This window comes from Leopardus geoffroyi, chromosome A3, assembly GCF_018350155.1.
Source record: "Leopardus geoffroyi isolate Oge1 chromosome A3, O.geoffroyi_Oge1_pat1.0, whole genome shotgun sequence".
Classification (NCBI taxonomy): Eukaryota; Metazoa; Chordata; class Mammalia; order Carnivora; family Felidae; genus Leopardus; species Leopardus geoffroyi.
The window spans coordinates 55162114-55178917 of record NC_059336.1 but is presented as its reverse complement, the minus strand read 5'-3'; the positions used below and the strand labels follow the sequence as shown (position 1 = coordinate 55178917).

General features: G+C 48.9%; 2 protein-coding genes across 3 annotated transcripts in view; one reads left to right on the top strand and one right to left on the bottom strand.

The window, feature by feature from the left end:
- The window catches only part of GPR45 (G protein-coupled receptor 45), a 110135-nt gene that overhangs the window by 85492 nt on the left and 7839 nt on the right, over positions 1-16804 (top strand). The gene's annotated exons all lie outside the window — the stretch shown is intronic.
- TGFBRAP1 (transforming growth factor beta receptor associated protein 1) overlaps positions 11546-16804 on the bottom strand; it is a 63570-nt gene continuing 58311 nt past the window's right edge. For both annotated transcript variants that reach the window (XM_045445556.1, XM_045445555.1), the window contains exons 11-12: positions 15870-16303; positions 11546-14197 (exon numbers count right to left, since the gene is read on the bottom strand). In XM_045445556.1, coding sequence (XP_045301512.1) covers positions 14021-14197; positions 15870-16303 — 611 coding nt within the window. In that variant the 3' untranslated portion in view covers positions 11546-14020. The remainder of the gene's footprint in view (positions 14198-15869; positions 16304-16804) is intronic.

Sequence of the window (16804 nt, the reverse complement as noted above, 5' to 3'; positions counted from 1 at the left end):
GGCCTTCGTGAAGAATAAGTGAAATAATGTGTATAAAGGATCTAGCTCAGGGCCGGGTCCAGGGTAGAGGCTGAATGAACGGTGGCCATAATGATCACGGTTGTATTGCCAACTTGTTTTATGGCGAAGATTTGTTCTTTGGGGGCAAGCGTAGAAATTTGTTTCGGAGACTGGCTCTTCAGTCCAAATCCTAAGATTTCAGGGCTCAGCTGACAAGAACACAGCACGCAGCGAGGCCAGGAGCATGGGTTTGACTTCAAAGGGCAAATTTCTCAGTGGCCGGCACTGCACCATTTCATTCTTCTGGAAGCTCTCCCTGGGTGGTGAGTTGGCCTCCCAGCACTGCTGGTGGAATGGGCTGGATGGGAGCAGGGGGGGGATGCACCCCCATTCCCATGCCTGGGAAAGCATCCTAAGGTGCACATGCGGCTGTTGCAAGGGTGGTTCTGAGGTCTGCAGAGAGCAGAGTAGCATAGTTAGGACCACAGGGAGGCAGGAAGGAGAAAGGAAAATGGCTTTAAGACAATAACCTTGCTTCCCTTGGTCCCGGGCAGCTAGGTGAGACCTCTGCTTGTGGGGTTGCTCAGCTATCAGGTTCCTTGGATCCAGTTTCCCACTAACCCTCCAGGGCACTGTCCTTATCTTTGTGGTCGATTTTGGCCGAAGCCAGGTTCGGGTTTGCCTCCTGAGGAGAGGAACAATGGCATAAGACACATCACACTCCCCTGATCTTTCCTGGCCAAGAGCCGAGTCACATGACCACAGCCAGCTGCACAGCAGGCTGGGAAATGGAGTCCCTGCCTAGTGGGGAGAGAGGATGTGCCCAGCCACAGCTTTCTTAGCATGGAAGGGGAGAAGGATTTGGTGGATTCCCAGCAGTTTCTGCCAAAATATTCCACGATTTTGAAAAACAAGGGATCCTAGCACACATACAAATTCTGAAATCCTGAGCACAAATTTCATAAGTGAGCTTTGCTCATTGTAAAACAAAAACACCTCTACTGCATCAACCCAACAGTGGTGTCTCTCCACCTCTAACCGTCAACATAAAGAGACCTACATCCACAGAGAAAACCTGCATGCATTTATGCCTGTGCCATAAGGAGAGAAAGCGGCCACATTTAATATTTCAGACACAAAAGAAGAACGACATGAAAGCTAAACTATTTGAAAATTTGCAGCTACAGGGGCACCTGGGTGGCTCAGTGGGTTAAGCATCCGACTTCAGCTCAGGTCACGATCTCATGGTTCGTGGGTTCGAGCCCTGAGTCTGGCTCCGGAGCCTGGAGCCTGTTTCGGCTTCTGTGTTTCCCTCTCTCTGTGCCCCTCCCCTGCTCTCTCTTTCTCTCTCTCTCAAATGTTAAAAAAAAAAAATAAAAAGAAAAGAACATTTGCAGCTACAAAGAAATGAACTTGGTCAGGATAAAAAAAAAAAATTACTATTTCAAACAACAGTCAACAGTGATGGAGACCAACTCTAAGAAGTTAAATATGTTCAAGGCAAGAGCATAATTTCAAAATTGTGCCTATTGCAAGGTAGAGACTGGTTGCCCGTGGCAAGAGGGTGAGGGCGGGGGCACAGGCCGGGCTGAGGCGATTGAACTCTCCACGGAAACGGAGGGCCTGGGCACCCTAGCTGGGAGGCTGGCGTTTTGATTCTGTAAGAATAAAAGGAGGTTTGAACGCAAAAGCATGGTGTGTGTGTGTCTGTGTGCGTGCACCCGCATTATTGAGGCAGGTGTCCAAAGTTGCTTTAGCAGACAGTTCCAGTCTACCTTCTGCTCCCTCGTTTTTCATCCTGGAGAATCCAGGACAAGATATTAGAGGAACAAGAGAGCTTCCTGAGACTGCCTGGCTCAGAGAGCGAACCAGGAGGGGCTACTGCACAAATATATTTTCTTTTCTTTTTTTTTTTTAATATTTATTTATTTATTTATTTATTTATTTATTTATTTATTAGAGAGAAAGAGAGAGGGAGAGAGCGCACAGAGGAAGGGCAGAGAGAGGGGGAGAGAGAGAATTTTTTTTTTAATTTTTTTTTTTTTCAACGTTTATTTATTTTTGGGACAGAGAGAGAGCATGAACCGGGGAGGGGCAGAGAGAGAGGGAGACACAGAATCGGAAACAGGCTCCAGGCTCTGAGCCATCAGCCCAGAGCCTGACGCGGGGCTCAAACTCACGGACCGCGAGATCGTGACCTGGCTGAAGTCGGACGCTTAACCGACTGCGCCACCCAGGCGCCCCGGAGAGAGAGAATCTTAAGCAGGCTCCACGCTGACAGTCCAAAGCCCGACTCTGGGCTCTGTCTCATCACTGCAAGACAGTGACCTGAGCAGATATCAAGAGTCAGAAGCTTAACCGACTGAGCCCCCCCAGGCGCCCCTACATATATTTTCTTCTGATTAGTCTGATAGGAGCAGAAAGAACTTACCCATATGAGAAACACTTGAATGTGACCAGAACTTTACCTTGTTTCGATCACAAATCTGAGGGTACTAATATACAAGTTCAGCCTTCTGAGGTGCTCAGATAAATGCCCGAAGACCCCGGGGTAATAAGAACAGATCCTTGGGGGCACCTGCGTGGCTCAGTCAGTTGAGCGTCCAGCTCTCGATTTTGGCTCAGGTTGTGATCTCACGGTTCGTGGAATTGAGCCCCACGTGGGGGGGGGGGGGGTTCTGCACTGACAGCACAGAGCTTGCTTGGGATTCTCTCTCTCTCTCTCTCTCTCTCTCTCTCTGCCCCTCCCCCCCATGCTCTCTCTCTCAAAAATAAATAAATAAACATTAAAAAAGAAGAAAGAATAGATCCCTTGCATTGGATCTGTGCGTTCCACCCCCTCTGTGTTCTTAGCTGCTGCCTTTGCCAATCACTGCAGTTGAGGAAGGAAATAGCTAAGCTCATTTTCAGAAGCATTTTTAAAGACAGATTTGCTGCTCCTTATTAACTGTCCTTGAGGGACTGTATTTCTCATTTCCTCCCGCACTGAAATACTGCTGCCCTATTCCCTTGTCGCAGTCTTTTTCTGTCACGTCACGAAGTCTTCCAATGTTTTATTAAATCACGAAGAGAGGGTCACTAACCTCGCCATAAAAGACAAACAAGACTGAACAATTTAAAAAATGCATATGGAAAAATGGAAAACGGTGTTTGCTTTCAAAGTGTGAACAAAGGCAAGGGGGAAACGTTATGGGAAACAGGAGGCTCTTTCTCCCCAATGCTTCCCACACTTTCTGGAATTTGCTGGGCCTCTCTGGAAGCGGTCAGTCCAGGCTACTCGGAGGGTTTCATCCCCCTTGTGGAGAGCCCTGGGGCTTCCAACATGCATCCACCTGAGACCTGCATGGTAGTTGGGGGAATTCTGGGTTCACTCAGGCCCAGTTGAGACTCCTGCCTTCTTCCCCATTCCTGACAGGGAGGATGTCCCATAATATTTTGTCACCTGGAGTTTGATCTCTGTTACACTTTGTGTGAGCCTCTTCTGCCTAGAGGTCTTCTTCATTCCCTGATCCTTTCTCTGGTTTTCTCCAATCTTTCTTTCTCCTTCTGACAATCCAATAGATACATATGGGTAAGCTTTCAACTAGATATGAGAGGATACTATTAAAGTTTAGATTTAGATTCTGTAAAAGAATGATATAGTCTCCATCCTAATGAATGAATGTTCGCTGGCCTTAAGGAAAGTTGTAAACATCATATCTACTAATTTTTTTTTTTCAATTGTAGATTTTATATGGGGCACCCGGGTGGCTCAGTTGGTTAAGTGTCCGACTTCGGCTCAAGTCATGATCTCATGGTTCGTGAGTTCAAGCCCCACGTCGGGCTCTGTGCTGACAGCTCAGAGCCTGGAGTCTGGTTCAGATTCTGTGTCTCTCTCTCCTTCTCTCTCCCTGCCCCTCCCTTACTAGTGCTCTGTCTCTCTCTCTTACAAAAATAAACTTAAAAAAAAATCTCAATGATAGGTTTTTTATTTCAGTTATAATTTGCTGCTTGTAGAGATGAAAACAGTAATTGAATTTTTTTACCCCAGCACAAAGAAAATTAAACATGTTCTAATCTTTTGTAATAAAAAAAACACAATTGTATTCATATGTAATAAATATAAAAAGTGTATATTTTCTTTTGCAAAGCTCAGATCATGCTATATACCACACTAAAAGTCTGTAGCCTGGTATTTTTGGTTTTTAAAATTTTGTTTTTGTTTTTGTGGGTTTTTTGAAGTGCTTTCTAATGGCTGGAGATCTTCCATTGTGTGGATGCACCATAAGCTAATTACCTGAAGTACTCCCTGTTTTTTGCATAATTTTTTTCTATTTTTCATTATTTTTTAAAAATGCTGTAATGAACATCCTTGGCATAAATTTCTCTGCCAAGCCACTGACTGTTTTCTTAAAATAAACTCGAAAAGTGGAACTGGTGGCTTTGGGGGCAATAATATATATATTTTTTTTTTAGAAAGTCTATGGCAATTTATTCTCTCACCAGATGTACTTCAGAATTGCCAACAACTTGAGAAACTGCATGGGCAGGTCATAAAGCACTTCCCATTAATCACCAATGGCCCCTCTGCCAACAAGCTGGGCAGAGGCTCCTTTGGGCCTCACTTGGGTCATGAATTGGGGCATCAAGGTTTCTGGGAGAGAAAACACGCAGCCATTTTGACTAAGGAGGAATTATTCAAGAGCTCTGCACTTTTGCAAAGGCTAAGGCCAATGAATATATATTCACTAATTACATGTAGAAAGGTGTCACAGAAATAACTATTAAAGATATTACACCTCTCTGGGGTGCGTGGGTGGCTCAGTCGGTTGAGCGTCCGACTTCGGCTCAGGTCATGATCTCACGTCCATGAGTTCCAGCCCCGTGTTGGGCTCTGTGCTGACCGCTCAGAGCCTGGAGCCTGCTTCGGAGTCTGTGTCTCCCTCTCTCTCTCTGCCCCTCCCCCACTCATGCTCTGTCTCTCTGTCAAAAATAAACATTAAAAAAAAAAAAAGATATTACGCCTCTCCAGAAACCAATTTGGACTGACAGGATTATTTGTGGCAATCGCAGGCCAGCTTGAGTCAGCCAGACTCGAGACACCCTTTGAACACAGCAGAAGTCTGGCTGGCTGGTGGGCTGGGCCTAGGAAGCGTTTCCAGACCCTTCTGTTTTCCGTTTCTCACCTTTATACTCTCTAAGACAACCTTTTTTACCCTGCTGTTAGAAGCATATTAAGTGTTTAAGTTCAATTCTCTGAACTGAGAGGCAGAGTAGAATACAGTTGTGGCTGCCCCTGGTGGCCTAATCAAAAGGCAGTATTAAGCTCATCTCTTATTTTCTGTCTTCTGATGCTTTGCTGCCCGTGGAGAGGATGCCACTTTCAGGGCTAGTTAATTTCCAGAGGGAGTATACAGCTCGCCTACCAGTGCATCTCTTAGATACAAATCACCAATTCAGAGCCCACACCCACCACCTCCTCTTGGGCTCTCATGCTCTGGACCACTGTCCCCCTGCCCTGATCAGCCCAGCACCTGGGACCAGACATCTAGCCTCTATACCCCTGAGCCTGCTGAAATCCAAACTACCCGACCCTAAGCCTGTTTCCCCTGCCTGACCCATTCCTTCCCTGGGAACCACAATAAAGACTCTTTAGTGCCCACAGTACCCACCCACGCACTCCTTGTACATCCTGACCAACGCTGGTGATTCCTCGTGTGACCCCTATGGCGTGGCATAGCCCCTCTTCCTGGGACCTGAATATAAAAATTATCTTTTCTTTCTTTTTTGTTTTTTAAATTTTTTTTAATGTTTATTTTTGAGAGAGAGAGACAGAGCACAAGTTGGGGAGGGGCACAGAGAGAGAAACACACACACAGAATCCGAAGCAGGCTCCTGGCTCTGAGCTGTCAGCACAGAGCCCGACGCGGGGCTCGAACTCACAGACTGAGAGATCATGACCTGAGCCGAAGTCGGTTGCTTCACCAGCTGAGCCACCCAGGTGCCCCCCAAACTATCTTTTCAATAGCAATCATCTCCTGGTCTGCCGGCTTTACCATACCTCAAATCTTCTGTTCATAGAGTATATTTTATTTTATTTTTTTAACGTTTATTTTTGAGAGTGAGAGCATGTGCATGCGTGAGAGGGGGGAAGAGCAAAGGGCGGGGGAGACAGAGGATCTGAAGTGGGCTCTGCGATGACAGCGGAGAGCCCGATGCAGGGCTCGAACTCACAAACCGTGAGATCATGACCTGAGCCGAAGTCGGACGAGCAACCCTCTGAGCCACCCAGTAGCCCCAATACACTACATTTTAAAACGAAGGATTCTCCAAATAAACTGGCTAAAACAATTTGCGTTGTCTTTTTGGTGGGGTCGCTTCCCACGTCAGTAGGAACTATGTGAAGATTAAGAGTTGGTGGTGGTTGGACAGTTGGTCTTCCCACAGCACAGTCACTTGTGTTTTTGCTTCTGCTGAGAAATGGGATGAAGCCTCAGCCCCCAGCCTCATCTGGCATCACCCCCTGCCTTCTCCCCGGGCTGCAAACTGAGTCTCTATTTTCAAGGGGCAATCATCCTCCCCACCTCCAGGCTTGGCTCTGCTCTTCCCTCTGCCCAGCACTGCCTTTCCTACCGAGGGCTCCTCGTCCGTGCCGTGGACCTGCACTGCCTCCTCTTGGCATCCGTCCCACTGGGTCGTAATCTCCACGGTGAGCTCTGGCAGGCCTGAGACCGGATGTGTCTTTTTCACTGTTTTATCCACAGCGCTTAGCACAATGCCTGGCACAGAGCGATCTTCCAACATGCGCTTGGGGGACGAATGAATGACTGAGTGTTATGAATGACGGAATCATGAATTGAGAAGGGAAAACTGCCCCCTCGGCATTAAATACAGTTCCTGGTAACGTGAGCCCTTTAGCCACTGCCTCCCTCTGTGGCAAGGTGGGTTCTATTTCTGCAGTTGCGTGAACAGGGTAGTAACTTGAAGTGAGTCACCATGGCTGTGACTGCCCCAGGAGGGATCACAGCTCCACACCGAGGAGGGCCCTGGACAGCTCCCGTGTCCTTCTGGCCCACTGCACGTGCGTGCAGGCACAGCCCGGCAGGTTGGGAATGGCTGACCTTCCCTGTCAGCTTCTAGGAAGCAGCTCATTTTCTGGTATTTGCACAAACACAAGGTATCTGGAAATAACACCAGTAGGTGCACAAATCGGAATTTGGCACAGCCGAATGAATGTTGCTGACGTTCAAACTGCGTGAGATTAGTTACCGAAGCAGCGATCGTGCTCTCGCACTTGAGGTGTCGAGACACCCAGCCTTGCCCTGTGACGACATAACCTTTGCCGTGGATTGCAACAACAGTCTGCAGTGCAGGCGCGGAAACATGCTAAAAGTCCCCAGCCCCAAGCCTCCTCACGGCAGCGGCAGCCTTGACCAATGGAAACAGGCTGGTTCCCATTTGCCGCGGCAGTTCCCCGGATGCGTGTGTTTGGAAGAAGCAGGGAATACAGCTCTCACCATCCCAGGCCCAGACGCGTACTACACACAGCATGCTGTCTACACCCGTATGCTGTCGCTTTCTTGCTCTCCCAGGAAAGTGAGGAGGGGAGTGCCCCCCTTCCTTCCTACCCTGAGTTCAACTTCAGGCTCCACACTCCTGGGACCTACCTGAAGCAGGAACGGGAACCATATTTGAACAACAGCCTAAGGGGCATGACCAGGAATCTGGGGACAGGCATACCTCCTTCCCTCCCCAGAAGATGTTCCAGAGGTTTGTGTAAAGAGAGCTTGGAAAAATCATGGAAAACGAGCACACCTTCAATAGGAGGCCTGCTAGGGAAGCCCCCTTGCCCTCTGCCGGCCTGCTTGTCATAGGCTCTGGCTTGTAGGACAGCTGCTCTGGCTTTGGCCACTTTGTCACATAAGCTAGTCTGGGCCTTGGTTCTGAATCAAGCTTTACGCAGATTCTTGCAGGGGAACAGTGTCACCTCACGCTGGGGAAAGCTGTGTCGTTCCTTGTTGACCAAGATCTGTGTTGATTCTGAACCCATTTTCAAAGGACCCCACATATGGCCATTTGTGAGCTGTTTGTGGGTCTCTTTGAACCCAATGGAAGAGATCAGGACAATAAGTGGGTGACTTTTAGATGACTGGTACAGGGTTGTATCTTACATGTGGATAAGAATGTATAAAATTGTTATTTTATATAGCAATTCTAATTTTATATAAAATACACATCACCAAATGGTCTATGTACGCACACTTCGTACAACTAAATATACGCCTTAAAAGCCATTAAGCTGAGGATTATTCGGCCTTAAAAAGGAAGGAAACTGTGACACATGCTACATGGGGGAATTTTGAGGACATTATGCGAAGTGCAATAAACCAGCCACAAAAGGACAAATACTGTGATTCCACTTACACGAGGTCCCTGGTTGTCCAATTCACAGAAACAGGAAGTAGAATGGTGGTTCCCAGGGAGGGGGAGGGAGGACGGGGAGTTAGTGTTTAATGGAGACCGAGTTTCAGTCTAGGAAGAGCAAAGAGTTGTAGAGACGGATGGTGAGTGCATCGTGAATGTATTTAATGCCACTGAACAGGTACACTGAAACATAATCGGTTAACTCTATGTTATGTGAATTTTATAACTAAAAATTCCAGGAGGGGTGCCTGGGTGGCTCAGTTGGTTGAGCAGCTGACTCTTGCTTTCAGCTGAGATCATGATCCTAGGGTCATGGGATCGAGCCCCGTGTTGGGCTCCGCAATGAGCATGGAGCCTGCTTAAGATTCTCTCTCTGCCCCTCTCCCCTGCTCTCACTCTCTCTCTAAAAAAAAAAAAAAAATTTTAATTTAAAAAAAGAAACACAAAAATGACAAGACTGGCACATGGAAAATGTATTTACATACAGCCATTTTAGTAATATGGTAACCTTTTGTTTTTATAGAAAATTGAGTTTGACTGTCACATTAAAAAAGTGAATACATTCTTATAAATTAAATGAAAGCAAAAAAAAAAAATCAAATGCCTTTAGACGTGTATAGCAACTGGGGAAAAGCTAACTCTAAAAAAGCGAAAGTTTAGCATTCTGGTTTATTTATAAGCTTAAGTCAACAGTTGACCGTAAATCAGCGGTGCATTGAAAACCACTTGAGGAACAGACGTGGGGGTTGATACCACGTTGATGGCAGAGGTGGGGGGGGGCAGTCGCGTGTGTGGGTGGAAGAGGCAGAGGCCAGGAGGAGTCAGTCAGACGGGCACCACCCATGCCATGGGCTGCGTCATTACTGCTCACGTGCCTGTTGAGATGAGGTTAGGAACCTGCCTCCCCGGCTTAGTTGGGGACACCACTGAAAAGCGGGTCAAGTGAGACAAATGGAAAACGCTCGCTAGAGGAAGAGAACTGTTAACGGTGAAGGACTGTGGGGTGGGGGGTGGGGGGGGGTGGGGCTCGGGCACAGCCTGAGACCCCACAGCCTCTGGGGCAGCTCAAAGGCTGGACCGCACCTGCTCCGCTGCCGATTTCCCGAAGGGTCCACGGATGCCACCCAGCTCCAACTCCAGTCTACCGATGACACCATCACGGTCTAGGGGATGTGACTGGCCCAGGACCACAGCTGAGTGTCGGAGCCTGGCAAGACCCAGGCTCCCCTGCGTCCAGTGGTGACATTTTCCTTCGGAACCACACCTGGCCTGTTGACTTGTATATGCTGCTTTCTAGCCCCAGCTTGCCACACGTCTCATTTAGCTAATTTATGGCTCCGGACTGCAGACTGAATTATAGCTATTTGTTTCCCTTCCCTGGCTGCAGTGCAAGCTAACGAAAAGCAGGCTTCATTAATTCCTGTGCTTATCACCGAACAAGGTATTAACAAGCGTTTAGATGATGCTCCAGCCATTTAGTGTTTTTGAGAAGGTGAAAGGGCCTCTGGTCCATATGGTCTAGCTTCTCGTACATTTTCCTTTCAGATGCTGAGGCTGACAGACCTGCCAGGAGCAAATGGGGGTGGTAGTTGGTATTTAATTAATCTAACACGAGTCACAGCCCATTTCACGAAGTCAGGCGCCAGTCTTTGCTTCTACCAACAGTCACATTTAGGACATCAACTCACGCTTTCTCTCTCAGCCACTTGGCCTTGCGATGTTCTTGTAGGCAGTGGGAACCTACCACTTCTCCCTTTCCTGGCAGGTTTGTAAGCCCAAGCATGCTCCCCTCTACTCTTTAATACGCTGAGCCACAGGATACCAATAACACAGAAATAAGAAAAGGATCTTAAACTTGCTGCTTTATGACTTTCTGAAAGCAGTGACATCACTGTGTGAATACTACAGTCAAGGCTGGCTAGGTTGCGGGTTCTCGTGGCTTGAGAAGCACCAGGCGGGGATCTCTGCCGGCAGAGACTTGAACTCTAGCTGGCTGGACTTGTCCTCCCAAGAAAATCATCCCACCAACCTGTGCCTCAGTGTCTTCAGTCTGAGATGCGGATGATTTGACACCTCACCTCTACTGTCACCCACACGTACTTGGAATTTACCAGCCGGAATGGCATGCGGTACAGGGTTAGAGCAGTCAGGGACGATCAGCTGTGTTAACACAGCCTCTCCTCAGGGCTCACACAGCACCTAGAATGAAAAAGGAAACACGGTAGGGGCGCCTACGTGGCTTAGTTAAGCGTCTGACTCTTGATTTGAACTCAGGTCATGATATCGCGGTTGTGGGATCAAGCCTAGTGTTAAGCCCTGCGCTGAGTGTGGAGCCTGCTTGGGATTCTCTCTCTGCCCCTCCCCTGCTTGTGCTCTCTCTCTCAAAATAAGTATATGAACATTAAAGAAAAAAAAAAGAAATATGGGAATATGCTGTGAAATTCATTTGACAGGGTTTCTCGAAGACTTGCTATGAACAAGGATGAAGTAAAATTTTAAAGGCGAGACAAACAAAAAAGTTCTACTCCTTGAATATGTTCAGAGTTAGAAATCCACCGGCAACAGGTCTACTTAAAGGGCATTTGGCTGAAAGGTGAAGTATGTGGGAAGTTGCCAGAAATCTCCTTGGCTAAATTCCTCAGGGTATGATTGATCTAAAGGTAACAGATGTCAAGGAGCACCTTGAGAATACGCAGGAGATAAATACAGAAGAGGACCATTTAAAACTCAGTAAAGTGGTAACGGGGAGCCTGGGTGGCTCAGTCAGTTAAGCGACTGACTTTGGCTCAGGTCACGATCTTGCGGTTTGTGGGTTCGAGCCCCGCTTGGGGCTTTGTGATGACAGTGGGGAGCCTGCTTGGCATTCTCTCTCCCTCTGTCTCTGCTCCACCCTCGTGCACTCTCTCTCTCTCAAAATAAATACACTTAAAAAACATTTCAAAAATTATAAAATTTAGTCACGTGATAACAAAGAATTTCAGAGGTGGCCAATGCAAGTCCTCTGCAGGTGCAGGTAGGAGCCACGAGGTATGGATGAGTAAGTTCCAGAACTCCTTGGACTAGGTATTCCACCAAGTGGAAAGCACCACTTCACCGAGATAATTTTTATTAAAAAAAAAAAAAAAAAATTACAGAAAGAACAAAGAATTAAAAGAATTTTAATAAAATCAACAAGTTTACATTTGTACATCTTGTGTATTTGGGACCCGACCAGGGGTGAAGGATAAAGTTGCAAGGACAAAAGTTTCCGTAGGAGAGCAAGCGAAAAGCAAGGGCTACCCTCGTTGTGCGACGGGCATGGGTTTGAGGCTGTGACCCCACGGCCTCCTGAGCTGCTCTGCACTCACCAAGGTCATGGGCAGGAGGCATCCTGCTCTGAGCTCAGGCCCAATGCTCCACACCCTACAGGACACGCCCATATGAACACCTGCGGGGCAACAGCAGAGAAACAGTTCATAAAATCTAACAGTATTGCCCCTCGAATATTAATGCCAACTGGGTTCGGCTCATGCTGTTTTAACTAGAATGGTTACACAGAACCTAATGAGGGGAGAAAAGGGCTGAGCAATGTTCTAATTGTTCCACTCAATGGCACAGTCACAAAACAGCAGGCCTTTAGAGAGAACTATGTATTTTAAAAATCTGATTTGCAAAAAAGGGCCCGTGGATGTCAGAGAAAGAGGAGAACGAGGTACGGTTCTGAACACAGGAGGCCACTCAGCTTTAATCCCCGTCATTCTAAAGGATGAGAAACGTTTCAAAAAAAACCGACCAGTGTTCAGAGAGAGCGGAGACTAGTGTCCCCAAGTTAGGAATGAGCAATCACAAGGTGCTCTCAAGATTTTACCCACGTCGTGTCCAGCGAAACAGTGCTTTCGGAAGCGTGACACGGTACGTGCTAGGGGCTTGTTCTTGGAGGAATAAACACGAGCTCGTGAGTTGTAACCATAACGTGCACAGTATATATGACCATCCCGGAACAGTCATCCACAGGGTCAAGCTGTCAAACTCATGACCGGACTTGGGCTTCATCCCCACGTACGCAGTGTGTGGCTGAGTTGCAAGAGTTTCTTCATTTATTCTTTAGACGGAGACACAGGAAGAACGCGGAGGCGCCTCTGCTTTCTTGGGCCACTCGGAATCACAGAAGGACGAAGAATACTGACCATGATTAGTACAGGAGAGCACTGTTCAGACAACGGACAAGGAGCGCTTCGCCCCCGCTCTGTAAGGCCCGGGCCGACGGAGAGAGGCTCTGTTCCAGGGTCCTCTCCTGTGACACACGAGCTAATGCTTGTTTCCCTAATGCTACGGCAGGGGGTACAAGTGTCTAGTGTTAGCTCTTAATAGAATCATTAATCCCAACGATGAAATTCAAAACAGGGCAGCGAAGGAGGGACGGCTTCGGCTCCTCCCCGACGTTAGGCGGAGACACAAAATGACTCCGTCTGTGGTGAAGAAGAGGGACTCCTCCTGTGAGTTCAGGAAACCTCAGAGCAGGCGTGTAAAGTGCTGGGAGGTAAGGCAGCCTGACTGGACTTCCTCATCGGGGTGTGCAGAAGCACCCGGCAGGAAAGATGACAGACATCTCGGTCACGGGCGAAGGCAGCTGTCACCGCTGCCCGTCCTGCTGAGGGTGTGAGGTTAAAACCGGCCTCTCCTGAAATTCTGCTCGGCTTGTGCTCGTAACGTTTCCCTTTTAATTTCCCGAGTGTTCAGTAGGAGGTACATTTTAACAAGGAAAAAAAAAAAAAAAAAATGTCCCTAACGGATATGACGGATGAATTTCTAAACAAGAGAAAAACTGCAGAGATGACAGAACTTCAAATAAAACTTTTTAGTCAAACATGTCAATTGCGGAGTTTCAAATTGGCAGGTGTTGTGACAGTACAGGGACCGAAACCTGGGCCCTCACCTGCCACAGGTCTCCTGTCCACTGTCCTCTTACAGATGGGGCGAGTGGCTTCTCTCTTGGGGCTACACCGTTTTCCGACAGGTCCTCACTGGCGAGGCAGCCAGAAGCGTACAAATTCCCCCGATAGGGGGTGCTCGGGTAAACAAGGCAGAATCCTTTAGGGGTTGAGAGTCACACGGGAAGTAGAAAGAACAAAAAGATTTCCCCAAGGTCAGCTAAGGGCAAAGGCGGAGCCCACGAGGTAATCCTGGAAACAGACAGCCCCCCTCCCCCCCCAACCCCTGCTCGCAACCGTGCGGCTCCTCACCCTGCCGAGCGAGCTTTTCATCCCTGTACCACCCTGGAGCACGTTCCCAGTGCAAATGCACATCTGGAGACTAGGGCACCGGAGTGGGGGAATCCAGGATGTCCACACTGCAGAGAGAAGGCTCATTTTTCTCTCAAAGTAGGCATTCATTTTGGATTACAAAGTACCGGGACGGGCGAACCCTAACATGTCTCTATTTGTGGGATTTTCCATTTACATTCAATGTAGAGTGGTCAGCGGTGAAGAGCCCCTGTTTCACGTTGACCGACGTCTCCCCAGCACCCAGATGTCACCCCTTCGTCCTGGCTGGCACAAGTGCAGCGGCTTCTGCTCTCTGCACCCAGCAGGCTTGGTAAAGAGCTCAGGGTCCTTCTCACGCCCTCGGGTGGGCCTCCTCAAGTCCGTGCGCCAGGGCCGGGGGGGCTGGGGTTCGTGTGTCTGCCGGCAGCACAGTGGGTGTGGACGAGACCACCATTTGGATACCTAACAAACACGGGCTCACGAAAGGGATTTTGGCACATCTGGCAGAGCTTTTTGTCCGAAAGCCGAACTGAGCTTCCTTTCAACTTCATCTGCAAAAAAAAGACCGAGGACACTGTCAGCTAGAGTTATACCAGTTTTTCAGAGTGGACGTGCGTTACCCCATGGATGATTGTTACTCATGAGGACTGCTTTAACGTCCATTTCTTTGAACAGAGTATTAGAGGAGGGGCACCTGGGTGGCTCAGTCGGTTAAGCATCTGACTTCGGCTCAGATCACGATCTCACAGTTTGCGAGTTTGAGCCCCATATCGGGCTCGGTGCTGGCAGTGCAAAGCCCGCTTTAGATCCTCTGCCACCCGCCTCAAAAATCATAAACATTAAAAAAAAAAAAAAACAAAAAACAAAAAACACCAGAATATTAGAGGGGAAAATAAACAAAAACGTCTCTAGGAACCAGAGAGATAAAAAAAATGCTACAAAACTGCTTTCTCATTTTATAAAAGTAACTGCTGCTCGCCGGCCACGGGCATTTCTAAACAGGCCCTCTCTCAAACGTTCTCTGAGCTCTGTGTTTGAGCCAACGCCTGTTGGAAAGTCATGTCATGTTAGAGCCGAATAAAGCTGTGTAAATCATCCAATGCCTCGGCCCTCTCATCTGCAAACAGGGAATGTAAGGCACAAATAAGGGACTCCATCAAAGCCATATGGTTCATTCATGGCACACTCCTGCCTGGTCCTAGAAAACATAATTTCATTTGTTTAAAGGCAGCGAACAAAACCGGGCTGTAACCCCCTCAGTTCTGCGAGGTAAAAAGCCTTTTCGCACCGTTCACTGGTGTCAACCCAGGCAACTCTGCCTACCGGCAGGACCAATTACCAATTCAGTGAATTCACCCTGTACTCATTAGTTTCATCAGTCACTCAACAAACACTTATTAAACACTTTTGAGATGCCAGGCTTGGCTCTAGGGATACTGAGATACACAGATGAAGTTCTGTGCCCTCAAAGAACCCAGTGTCTAATGGTGAAGGGAGACAATTATGAATGCATGCCGGAATGTGTGGTGGGCGAAGGAGGGGAGTTATCTGCTTGAAGGGATATGAAGGTTTCACAAAGGAAAAAATACCGAGGCTGGGTTTTGAGTAGGCGTTCACCAGGCATAAAAGGAAAGGTTAGGACCATCTCAGGGGGCACCTCAGGTACGAAGCCTGTATGTATGAAGCAACCTATCACATCTGGGAGATTCCACATGTCCTGGGAAGCAGCAATAGACGGAAAGGGCCAGACCAAAGGAGAGGAGATGGAACCCTCCAGGCCTCAACTCCTCTACTGGGGACTCACGAAGGCTTCCATGGGGGAGGAACACATCGGGTTCCTGCTCTGGAAAGATCCCCCTGCCGGCTGCATAGAGTGTGGGTCTCACAAGAGAGAAGTCTCCAGAAAGGGATATAAACTGGGGACTGTCGGGGACGGAACGTTTGTATCCCCCTCTCCTAGCCCCTTCCTATGCAGAAGTTCTAATTTTCAATGTGATGTACTGGGGGCCTTTGGGAGGTGACAGAGGTTGGGTGAGGTCATGAGGGTGGGGCTCCCAAGATGGAATTCGGGCCATGACAGGAAGATGTGTCCTGCTGGTAGGAATGCAAACTCTTGCAGCCGCTCTGGAAAACGGTACGGAGCTTCCTCAAGAGTGCAAAAACAGAATTCCCACACAGTCTGCTATTCCACTGGTGGGCGTTTCTCTGAAGCCCGGCTCTCACCTTGTCGTACTTGTAGATCAGGTTTTCGGACTTGGCCAGGCCGAGGGCCACCTGAGTGGTCCTCCGGGCGTGCACGCTGTCCCTGACGGCCCCGGTCAGGAACGGGCGCAGGAGCTGCACCGACCAGGTGCCCGGCAGCAGCTGCAGGACGCGGGCGGCGTCGAACTCGGCCGCGTGGTGGTTCAGGAGGTCCGTGGCGGCCACGGCCAGCTCGGGCACGGAGGGGCCGGGCTGGAGATACATGGCCAGTAGCGTGTGGAAGAGCCGCTGCCGGTACGGCGGGTCTCTGCCCTCGGAGCGCCACAGGCAGTAGTCCTCAGCCGCCGAGAAGTCCCGCAGCTCATGCACCAGGATGCGCAGGGCCTCCTCGTGCTCCTCCAGCTTGCCGTGCAGGATGGCGCTCTCCATGGGGAGGCCGGCGCCCCGGACTCTATCTGTGCAGCAGCAGCCAGCGGTTAGAGCCAGCCCCGGCTTGCCCCCAAACCCCGGGTGCTCTCAGCCTAAGAAGGGGTAAAGCGGAGCCGGCCACCTAGACGGTTCATACGAGGCCTGCCTGTACCTCCGTGCTGCAGATCTGGCGTCCCCGAAGGGGAGGCCGGACCCTACTTATAGGTAGAGCCTAACGGCAGAATACGTTATTTTTCATAATGCTTAGCGGCTGAAGGAAACAAATGACCTGTCATCTCAGCGGGCCCTGGTCAAACGGGAGTATCACGGCTTCAGGCTTCTAATTAATCCAGCACTGTTCCCATTTTCCCAGTACGGGATCTTCGACCACAGTGGAAAGGCACTACGCTGACTTACGTTCCGACAAGAACCCCGCCCTGCCAAAAACGTGTGGCGAGCCCCTTTCTTCCAACTGAAAATATAGTTCACAGAAAGGAGTATGGGTCGTCTTGTTAACCATCCATATCGACATTACTCTAAAGCTGTTG